We start from the raw sequence: 12,098 nt of genomic DNA on the forward strand, positions 1-12,098 counted from the left end.
AATATTGGCTCTTCTACCTGCCCCCTAGGAATTCAAAATGAAAAGCCTAGTCAGAGCTCACTAATATCTTTCCTAGTGAAAATCATCTAAACTGAAATGTATATGATGTCTGTAAATACAATTATGGGCCAGATGTGGTAGCTCACGCCTGGAATCCCAGCACTGTGGGAGGCAGAGGCAGGTGGATCACCTGAGGTCAGGAATTTGAGACCAACCTGGCCAACATGGTGAAACCCTGTCTCTACTACAAATACAAAAATTAGCCGGGCGTGGTGGCGCACATCTGTAATCCCAGCTACTCGGGAGGCTGGAGAATCTCTTGAACCCGGGAGGCGGAGGGTGCAGTGAGCCAAGATTGTGCCACTGCACTCCAGCCTGGACGAGAGAGCGAGACTCCATCTCAAAAATATAAATTATTAAAAAAATAAAATTATATGCCAAAATTTCAATAGGGATTCAGCTACAAAAGACTTACAAAAATACAACTACTATTGTATACGAAGTTGTTTATAATTTTCCAGAAAATACATCCAGCATCCATCACTGTAACTCCCTCCGAGCAGAACACTTACTTTATTCTGGTATCTAAGCCACGCCACCGTGGGAAATTGGCCCCAAGCCACCCGTACCCGCCTCCCGTCGCTGGTTTAAGCATTACCCCAAACCCGTTACGTGTAACTGTTTCGGGAATGACCATAAAAACCAATTTGGACAATGAAAAGTGAGGGGAAGTCTACTGGAGCATTGCAGAAAGTTTCCATTCTCCTAAGAACAGTCGCTTATTTGCGCTGCGTTTTCCTTGCAAGTGGCGCATTCTCTCTATTAGCTCCTCTGCAAATACGTATCTGCACGTCTGTGCATACACATAAGCTGTGAGCCACTTGGGGACAACGGCTGGCTTACTCGGCCCTCCACCGAGCATAATGCCTGCCGCACAGTGGGTATCTAATGGATGTTTTGTTGAATAACGCATGGGCCGAGAGGCTTTAAGCCCCAGGCCCCCCACAGTCGGTGACAGAGATTTCCCAAGTCCCTAACACGAGACTCGCCCTAATAGCCCCTACTCGCCAGCCAAGACAATGCATTTATTTCTCCCGCGGCCACATATGCGACCAACAGAACGAATACAGCTGCACAAATCGCCCGGGGAACGTGGAGGAACGCGGGGAAGGTCAGGTTCATTTGGGGACGCCTCCAGGCCCTTAGCCCCAGCGCCCCACCCCCTCCGCCCCCTTCACCTCTTGAACATCCAGGACATGGCGCTGAGTGGGATGACAAGAGGAGCGCCTCGGCTCCCCTGGATCGTTCTCGAGCCGCCTCGATACGCCTCGTTCCAGGTCCCGCAGCCCTGAAGCCGGGAACAAATTCCGAGCGCCGGATAAGGAGCGCACGACTGAAAGATAAGTCGCTGCGAGTCTAGTCAGACGTCGACGCTGTCTCCTTCTAGCAACAATCTGGGAGACCAGCGTCGCTCTGTGACTGGCACTAGGAAAGCCCAATCACGAAGAGAAGAGTGCGGAGCCAAACCAATCAGAGCACAGAAGGGAGGGCAACTCCGCCCCGCTGCCATTCAAAGACTGCGGGGGGTCCCGGCTGCAAGGGTGGTTCCATCCGGGTTCTTCCCCGCCCCCAAGGCGGGCGCGCGGGAAAGCCACGAGGCCCCAGGAGTGCGACTGCGGTGCCTGCGGTGCCGGCGTTTTGTTTGATTCCCTGCCTTAAACGGAGGGAAACGACTTTCCTTTACCCCACAAGTCCTAAGACTCAACCCCATTCTAAAGCCTCTACCGTATCCTTCCTCTTATTTCCTCCTCATCTAATGTGGCACGTAATAGGGCGTTATACTGAAGGAGCTCCACGGTTTACGAGATCTGGAGCTACCGGCGAGATACTTTGTTTCATTCCCTGTGGTGAACCCTGGGGACTTTCGCTCCAAATTTTCATGCTAAGCCTCAGCGTATGGATGAGACACAACGAGTTTGGAAAATCTTAAATGGAACTTAGAGTCCCCTCCCCACCTCTTTTCGTTATTTTTAAGGAAAATTTTCCTTTCTTGGTACAGGAAAGCCATCACATGTTTATCACAGCTATGGGGGCGTTTGCCGGAAATGGTGGACAGGACCCTTTTCCCAGTGGGCACGTGGCTGCTCCAGCCCAGCTGGGGAGACCCTTGTTTTCCCCAAGGAACTGCAGAGGGGCGCTCTGAGGCCCTCCACGGCTCGCTTTCCAGAGTCTGAGGTGACTGGAAGGAGAATGCAGCCCTGGGACCGTCAGCCTTGGACCAGCTGCAGCCCACGCCTATCAGGGCTGGTCCCTGCGCGTTGGGGATGGAGAGGAGGCTGCTGTCCCCGAAGGTGGCCTTTTAATCGCACAGGGCGGGAAGCCGGTGATGGCGCCGATCTGCACAGGCGGTGCCGTGTAACTGCCAGAGAATACTTGCCCGTCACAGAGAGGTCCACATTACACGCCCGTCAACACAATAATACTAGGTGGTCAGCTTTTCTTTTCTTTTTTCTTTTTCTGTTTTTTCTCTTTTTTATTGAGACGGAGTCTCGCTCTGTCCCCCAGGCGGGAGTGCAATGGTGCGATCTTGGCTCACTGCAGCCTCCACCTCCCGGGTTCAAGCGATTCTCCTGCCTCAGCCTCTCGAGTAGCCGAGATTACAAGCGCCCGCCACCACGCCCAGCTAATTTTTGTGTTTTTAGTAGAGATGGGATTTCACCATGTTGTCCAGGCTGTCTTGAACTCCTGACCTCAGGTGATCTGCCCGCCTCGGCCTCTCAAAAGTGCTGGGATTTCAGGCGTTAGCCGCCGTGCCAGGCCGGTAGTCAGCTTTTCAAGAGAGACATTTGTTCATTATCGTAAATAAACTGTAGTCATCTGTAATCATGAACCTTCGATGAGTAATAGAATTTGAAGCAATATATTATTTCATTTGACCAAAGTTGATGAAGAAGATAAAGACAATGGCATTTCAAATTATTTTAATTGTTTTATGTTCTTGAAGTGTGTTGAGGCAAATGGCAATACAGTTCAGCATTTGGTATGCCAGATTTTAAATAAATTCTTGGAAAATATGCCAGATATTGCTCAAACTGATGTTTTGTGTGTAAGAGTAAGAAAGTTAGGCTTACTAGACAAAGAAAAAATTCCAAATGTGAGAACGTAGCTCTTTCAGACTTAAGACTGGCCAGGCGCAATGGCTCACACCTGTAATCCCAGCACTTTGGGAGGCCGAGTTGGGTGGATCACCTGAGGTCAGAAGTTCGAGACCAGCCTGGCCAACATGGTGAAAGCCCGACTCTACTAAGAAAATACAAAAATTAGCCAGAGGTGGTGGCGCACGCCTGTAGTCCCAGCTACGTGGGAGGCTGAGGCAGGAAAATCGCTTGAACCAAGGAGACAGAGGTTGTAGTGAGTCGAGATCAAGCCACCACACTCCAGCCTGAGCAACAGAGTGAGACTCTGTCTCAAAAAAATAAAAAGACTTAAGATCTATCAATAATGACTGTCCCATGGTTAAAGAATGTGCTTTAAATGAACTAAAATTTGCTATTTAAAGTCAACAGTTTTCTCTATGTTATCAGTATTTCACATCTCAGAACCAGGAGTAGAACATTCTTTCCCTTAATCATTCTTTGTTTTATTTTCAAAGATCAAGTACAATTTGTACTAGTTTGATTAAAATGTTACAGCAATTACAATTTCATAACTATTATACTAGATAATGTTTTCTGAAAAATTAACTTTTTTGGTTTTTTCTTGATTTATTCTAATAACAGCATCACATGTACATATGAAAAATGAACACTTGTAACTGGAAAATGAACTGTAGGGTGGCTTGTGGGGTTTGGCCAGTAAGTAAGGAGGAAAGTGGCACTAAAAGGATGGTGGGGAAGATAAGGTCCAGATTACACAGGAACTTAAGAGTCTCCAGTAAAGACTGTGTTTTAACTGCAATGGAAAGCCATTGAATGTTTCAAGCAGGAGGATGACTTGATTTAGGCTTTTAAAAATGCTGGCAGCCCTGTGGAGAATTACAGGAAACAAGAATAGAAGCAACTGATAGGAAATTATTGTGTTCAGATAAGAGATAGTGGTGGCTTGGAAAGGGAAGGTGATGAAGCCAAGAGAACCAAAAGGTTTACTGATAAATTTGGGTAGGAATGGTATGGAAAGGAAAGGAATCCAAAATTTCTCCAGTCAGCCACTTCCCAGTCACAAACACACTTCTCATCTGCACCCCCCTGCCACACACACACACACACACACACACACACACACACACACACACACACACAGAACCTTTATGCAAATTAATCATGTCATGTCACTCCCCTGTTTGATTCTGTGAGCCTGAAATCCAAGAATGGCACATGTGGCTCTTCCTCCCACAGTAGCTTCATTTCTCGGGTCACTTCCCAACCCACCCTGCCGATAATGGCCTTCACTAATTTCTCTAAAAACTACGGACGTGGCAAAATTAATAATAAATCACTTCTTAGTATCTTCTAATAACTAGTTCATAATCAAATTTTCACAATTGTCTCAAAAAAAAATTTTTTTTTTTGAGACTGTCTCACTCCAGTAGCCCAGGCTGGAGTGCAGTGGTGCGATCTCGACTCACTGTAGCCTCAACCTCCTGAGCTCGAGCAATCCTCCAGCCTCAGCCCCACAAGTAGCTGTGACTACAGGCACAGCGCCACCACCCCCAGGCTAATTTTTGTATTGCTTGTAGAGAGGGGGTTTTGCCACATTGGCCAGGCTGGTCTCGAACTCAGCTCAAGCAATCTCACCACCTTGGCCTCCCAAAGTGCTGGGATTACAGGTGTGAGCCACTTTTTCTAGGCCTTTTCTAGGCTGGGTGTGGTGGCTCACACCTGTAACCCTGGTATTTTGGGAGGCCGAGGCGGGCAGATCACTTGAGGCTAGGAGTTCAAGACCAGCCTGGTCAACATGGTGAAACCCTGTCTCTACTAAAAATACAAAAATTAGCAGGGAATGATGGTGCCACGCCTGTAGTCCCAGCTACTTGGGAGGCTAAGGCAGGAGAACCACTTGAACCCAAGAGGCAGAGATGGGAGCCGAGATTGTTCCACTGCACTCCAGCCTGGATAATAGAGCAAGACTCCCTCTCGGAAAAAAAAAAAAAAATGTTTTCTATACTTTGCAAAATAGAATTTTAAAGCCATTGGTGTGGGGGTGGGGACCAGGCAGCAGGGAGGGGCTTTAAGAGAAGAATCTGAATATCTAGAAGTCTGGTTTCAATACAGAAACTTCTAAGCTTATGTCATAACTCATAGACTAAAGAAAGTAGGATGAACTTATGAGCTTGCTTGTTTGTTCGCTTCTTTTGCTGCAAAGGAGATAACAGTTCAATTGAGGAGAATTTTCAAGAATGACAGGCAGGAGGGTTTGCAGAGTAAATCCCTTAAGTGAGTCTTAGAGAGAAGACCTGGAATACACACTGGGCCAATCTCCACAAAGGGAGAGTGCTAGAAAGTCTAGCAAAGTTTCTGTAGATCACACAAGAAAAGGAAACTATGCCACATTTCCCAGACAGTGGCCTTAGTATTCTGCAGATCTCAGAGAGAACCTCAGAAACTAGAAATGTGCCAGGGTAGTAAAGGAGTAAAGGTGACTGAGTTGGCTCTGTTAAGGGGACCCAGGGCAGCCTCGTGAGCCTCTGGCCCTGTGAAGACTGGAGGGCGTTATCAGGATCATGGTTCAAGCAAACAAAAGCAGGATGCTGGTCCCCAACGATGAGGTGAGATGAGTTACATCTGAAATGGGTGCCTGTAGAAGATGAATGGAGTCCAAACATAACCTCCCTGGCGGGTAAGAGGAAGGGAACTAAATCTGAAAGCTGCATTTAAATGACTTTAAATCTTAAAATGACTGAACTATTCAGAAGTGACTAAATTAGGTTACCTGCCATTAGGCAGACTGAAGATTTAAGAAAAAATAAGTTCAATAAAGAAATATAAAGTTTTATGTTTGCAAATATAGTCAGTGATTGAAATTCATACATGCTATATGTCTATATGCACACATTTTGATGAATATATACTTAGATATTTATAGTAAATAACCTCTAGCTGGTTAAATTAGGGAATTTTCATTTTCTTCTTTTTACTTATATGTATATAAAATATTTGTTACATTAAACATGTATTTCTTTTTTGCCATAATAAAATAATTTATTAAATAAATTAAAGAAATGATGAACTATTATTCAACTTTATTTTTATCTAATTGTAGACTTACAGAAAATTACAAATTTAGTACAAGTTGTTGCCTCGTATCCTTTATGCCACTTATTTTAATACCGTACATAACTATAGTACAATGACCAAAATGAGGAACATTGGTACAATACTATTTCCAAACCGTTTTTAAAAATAACCAAGACAATGCTGTGGAAATGATAGAAAATAAAATATTTTTTGACTTACTAAATTTTCCTACAGTTAATCAGATTTCTCTAGATTTTGGGCAAAATCCTGAGTAAAACCACAGCTGACAGGGCCAAAGTGATATAAAATTAATGCCAAGTAAAAATATTCTTAATTAAATAATACAATGAATATGAAGTGCTGCCCTGGAGTAAGCACTCAATAAGTGCTATTGTTGTAATAGTTATTGTCTAACAAGTCCTCTAGCACTTAAGAAATATGGTTGATTGAGGCCTATTTCCTGATTGAGTCTCAATTAGCAAGGTTGTTCCTAAATAGCAGAATAACACTGTTTGCAGAAGCCAGTCATTTTTCCAGGTGCATGTCCTTGAAGTAGACTGAGTTGTTTCATCAAGCAGTAGGAGACACTCTAATCTCAACTCCGTCTCTGAGAAATCTATGGTGTTCCAGATTATACAGGCCTTTCCCAGGAGATAATTGTTCCCTCCTCCTTTAGTCCTTGACTCACTAAATGCTCTTACGTGGCTCAAGCCCAGGGTTGCAAGCCATCAGGCCAGCCAGGGATCTGCTACCTCCTTTGCTTTCTGCCCAGGGTCCTTTCCCCAGCTTCAGGGAAGTACCACTCTAGGCCCTGGAATGATTTAGGGTTTCTGTCATCATCATGCCAAAGTAATCTTTTTATTTTAATGAATACTGCAAGGATTAATAAACATTTTTTCTGCCTTTTTTTTTTTTCTTTCAAGATAGGGTCTTGCTCTGATGCCCAGGCTGGGGTGCAGTGGCACAAACAAGCTCATTGCAGCCTCAAACTTCTGGGCTCAATCAGTCATCCTACCTGTCTCCCAAGTAGGTGGGCCTACAGGCACACACCACCATGCCCAGCTAATTTTTGCATTTTTTTTTTTTTTTTTGGAGAGACAGGGTCTCTCTAGGTTGCCCAGGCTGGTCGTGAACTCCTGGGTTCAAGTGATCTTCCAACCTCAGCCTCCCAAAGTGCTGGGATTACAGGCATGAGCCACATGCCCAGCCTTTCTGCCTCTTTTATGGCTAGAAAATTAAAACTTCAACTCTAAATACACTTTTGATATAATAAAGAAATACTACTTTTATTTATTTATTTATTTTTTAGACAGACCCTTGCTCTGTTGCCCAGAGTGGAGTGCAGTGGCGCGTTTAGCTCACTACAACCTCCGCCTCCTGGGTTCAAGCAATTCTCGTGCCTCAGTCTCCCGAGTAGCTGGGACTACAGGTGCATGCCACCACACCTGGCTAATTTTTGTATTTTTTATAGAGATGGGGTTTTGCCATGTTGTCCAGGCTGGTCTCAAACTCGTGAGCTCAAGAGATCTGCCTGTCTCAGCTTCCCAAAGTGCTGGGGTTACAGGCATGAGCCACTGCACCTAGCCTAGAAAGTGAGCAATTATATTGTAGTAATAATTCATTGGTTTCTTTTTTCTTAGCAAATGGGTTTCACTATGTTGCCCAAACTAGACTCAACTCAGGCTGTCCTACCACCTCAGCCTCCCAAGTAGCTGGGACTACAGGCGTGGGCCATCTCACCTGGCTGTAAATGGCTTTTTAAAAGTCATTTTTATCACAATTTACCAAACTATTGCATCCTGTAGCAATACTTATGCTAACCCTAAAATTAAGGTTTAACTTGCTAACTTGCTATTTCAAATAGCCTTTTAGAAAGTTAAGAAAAAACCTCACAAAGAAACACATTTCTCAAATTTGAAGAAAAAAAGCAGGGTGCTGTGGCTCAAACTTGTAATCTAAGCATTTTGGGAGGCCAAGGTGGGAGGATCATTTGAGCCCAGGTATTTAAGACCAGCCTGGGTAACACTGCAATACCCCATCTCTATAAAAAAACAAAAACAAAACAAAAAAAAACACACACACAAAAATTAGCCAGGCATGGTGGCACGCACCTGAAGTCCCAGCCACTTGGGAGGCTGGGGAGAAAGGATGGCCTGAGCTCAGGAAGTAGAGGCTGCAGTGAACTGTGTTTATGCCACTGCACTCAGCATGGATAACAGAGTGAGACCCTGTCTCAAAAAAATTCAAAAAATTAAGCATTCCAATAGATTTTGAGAGGAACTTAATCTGATCCAATAGAATTAGAAATTCTAAGAGACTCAAATTAATAAACTGATGAAGTTTTAGGGTTAGAATATATTGATAATCTATTGCTATCATATATATTAAATTAGCAAACACATGTTAATTATCTCAATTAATATTGAGTTGCTAACTTGGTAACATTTACAAGTAAAATTTCTAGCCAGGTGTGGTGGCTCATACCTGTAATCCTAGCACTTTGGGAAGCTAAAGTGGGAGAATCGCTTGAGGCCAGGAGTTCATGGCTGCAGGGAGCTATGACCACTGCACTCTAGCCAGGGCAATGGAGAGACTCTATCGCCAATTAAAAAAAAAAAAAAAATCCATTTCTTAAACATTTTTGGGTAAGGCATTGGGTTGAAGAGGAATAAGGTAGGATATCCCCCAAGAGAAACATTAAAGCACTGATGACTTAGGTTAATGTATTGAAGTCTGTACAGCTGGCTGTAAATATTCAGAAAATTCAGCTTATCAGGAAACATCAATAGTTGGCTAAATTAGCAATCTATGAAAAAGAAGGATAATCAAAAAGGACAAGACATATTTTTACTCATAAAAGTAGTTCAGATTTTTTTTAAATGCTGCAGTGAGAAGGGGGGAAAGAGTAGAACAAGGAGTTCGATCTGTAACTGACTGAACAATCGAGATAACTCACTAACTTCAGACCAGCCAACTTTAGATTTTTTAAAAGAATTAGAAACACAGCTAGCCTGGTATTTTAAGAAGACTTCTTCAAGATATTTCTGGTAGAAAAGAAATGACTACGCACTTGTTTAAAATTTCCTATTTATTTGAACAAAAATTTGGATTTAGAAAAGAAATGGCAAAATTGGGTACAGGCCAGGTGTGATGGCTCATGCCTGATATCCTAGCACTTTGGGAGGCAAGGCAGGAGGATCACTTGAGCCCAGGAGCTTGAGACCAGCCTTGGCAACATGGCCAAACCCTGTGTCTACAAGAAAACATAATATTTAGCTGGGTGTAGTGGCGTGCACCTGTAGTGTAGTCCCAGCAACTCATGAGGCTGAGGTGGGAAGATCGCTTGAGCCTGGCAGGTCAAGGCTGCAGTGACCTGTGATCATGCCATTTTACTACAGCCTGGGCAACAGAGCAAGATCCTGTCTAAAAAACAAACCCTGGTACATATATATTTTTTAACTAGATACCAAATAGAATTGTTCCCAATCTTTTCACTAAGTACCCCTTTATTGTAGAAAGGTCATCTAAAACTTGATCAGTTTGTTCAGTTTTTAATCAAGAAATTTTAAAAGCCAATCAAAGCTTCTAATTAGCACTAACAAACTTGAAATGATATAATTTGAGTACAAACAATTTTAAAGGCTTTGTTTAACCTATACATTCTAATTAATGAGATATATTTAATCATATTTAACATCAAAAATAGGTAATGAGTATTTTGCCAGGGGTTCCTGGCCTTAGGCTGGGAAGTACAGATGATGCTATATATACACACAAACAAAAATACATGGTCATGAAGTATAAAAGGTAAGTAATGAGGCCCAGCATGGTGGCTCATGCCTGTAAGCCCAGCACTTTGGAAGGCTGAGGTGAGTGCATCACTTGAGGTCAGGAGATCAAGACCAGCCTGGCCAACATGGTGAAATCCCCTCTCTACTAAAAATACAAAAATTAGCCAGGCATGGTGGCACGCACCTGTAATTTCAGTTACTTGGGAGGCTGAGGCAGGAGGATCACTTGAACCCAGGAGACAGTGGTTACAGTGAGCCAAACTCGCACCACTGCACTCCAGCCTAGACGAAAGGCTGGATAAATAAATAAATAAATAAATAAATAAATAAATAAATGGTAAGTAATGAATTGTCCCTAAATACACAAAGGAAAGTAGTGCTTGTCTTTCATGAGCTTATAAAACAAAGGTACATAAAAAGAGACAAAAATCATAAACTACCAGGGAGATTAACAAAGTACAGTGATAAAGATTAAACATATTGTGCTCTGGGAACAAGGCTTTGCCTTGGGTATTCTGAGCTTCAAGGACTAGGTGACAGCTAAGGGGAACCAGGAATGATGAGTGGATTTCAATGCCCGTGTTGCAAATGGGTCTTCAAAGCCAAGTCACATAGTCCACAGAAAAAATGATGGATGAATGGAATATTTGTTTTGAGTAGGAGGACGTCTAATGAGAAACTATATAAAACAATGAATTGAAAACTCCATCCACCTAAAGCCAGAAACAGTGCAGTTTTGTATTTCTCAATATAGGATCTGAGGTGGCGAATGAAAAGAAAAAGGGTAAATATTTTCCTAAGCAGTAAGGCTTAACATGCTTTTTCTTGTGGTTATTTTGCTGAGTGGCTGTCCTGATGGCCACCACCCACCCCAGCAGTCCCTTGGAATCAATATTGCCTATTAGCAAAAATCTTCCTTAATGAAAATGTATTTCAGAAACAAAATAAAACAAAACCAAAACAAAACGGAGAGACTATCACAGCAAACTTTAACTCCTTATAATTGGCCTATGTCCCCAACATATTTCCTCTCCTACCACCCCCCAAATCATTAAACATCACTGAAAGAATAAAATAAAGGTCCACATAAGTCTAAGGATCCTACTGTAATACTACTACATAATGAGGATCTTGTTATCCTCCTTCTACCTGTTTACAAAATATCCTCATTCGGAGAGCTAGGGAATCATTACAAATACTGCTGCTTTAGGGCCCCGCGCGGTGGCTCATGCCTGTAATTCCAACACTTTGGGAGGCGGAGGCAGGCAAATCACGAGGTCAAGAGATCGAGACCATCCTGGCCAACATGGTGAAACCCCGTCTCTACTAAAAATACAAAAATTAGCTGGGCGTGGTGGTGCGCGCCTATAGTCCCAGCTACTCAGGAGGCTGAGGCAGGAGAATTGCCTGAACCCGGGAGGCGGAGGTTGCAGTGAGCCGAGATTACCCCACTGCATTCCAGGCTGGAGACAGAGCAAGACTCTGTCTCAAAAAAAAAAAAAAAAAAAAAAAAAAATTGCTGCTTTACTTGAGATAGTTCAAAGTCCTGAAATAAACACAGCAAAAATGACATATTTTTCTATACCACCACTGAAGAGTAATTATCCCCAAAGGCCTACCACCAAAGTCCTCATTTCCTCACACCGCCAGTAGAATGCTTTTCCTCCAATCATGCAATTTAATCTAACAACTGTAAATACGGAGATTAAAAGTCACACAAAAATCACAAGTTAAATAAAAAGCAAAAAAAAAAAAAAAAAAAATCCACTAAAAAAATCTGTAAGTGACAGCATATTAACAGACTAAGCAAAAGATCCAAAACTCACTTTCTGTTTTTGAGAGGGAGTCTGGCTCTCTCACCCAGGCTGGAGTACAGTGGCGCGATCTCAGCTCACTGCAGGCTCCGCCTCCCGGGTTAACGCTATTCTCTTGCCTCAGCCTCCCAAGTAGCTGGGACTACAGGCGCCCTCCACCAGGCTCGGCTAATTTTTGTTTTGTATTTTTAGTAGAGACGGGGTTTCACCGTGTTAGCCAGGATGGTCTGGATCTCCTGACCTCGTGATCCGCCCGCCTA

The 12,098-nt window shown here is 43.2% G+C and overlaps 1 protein-coding gene across 15 annotated transcripts in view; it reads right to left on the minus strand.

Moving 5' to 3' along the window:
* Positions 1-12,098, minus strand: part of HLTF (helicase like transcription factor) — a 98,468-nt gene that overhangs the window by 53,633 nt on the left and 32,737 nt on the right. For 7 of the 15 annotated variants that reach the window (XM_077991565.1, XM_077991564.1, XM_015131776.3 and 4 more), the window contains exon 1: positions 1,239-1,456. The exons of the other annotated variants lie outside the window; for them this stretch is intronic. In XM_077991565.1, the coding sequence (XP_077847691.1) occupies positions 1,239-1,258 (20 nt within the window). In that variant the 5' untranslated portion in view covers positions 1,259-1,456. Of the gene's footprint in view, positions 1-1,238; positions 1,457-12,098 lie in introns of those variants that run through there. 15 annotated transcript variants of the gene reach the window in all.

This window comes from Macaca mulatta, chromosome 2 (genome assembly GCF_049350105.2).
Source record: "Macaca mulatta isolate MMU2019108-1 chromosome 2, T2T-MMU8v2.0, whole genome shotgun sequence".
Lineage (NCBI taxonomy): Eukaryota > Metazoa > Chordata > Mammalia > Primates > Cercopithecidae > Macaca > Macaca mulatta.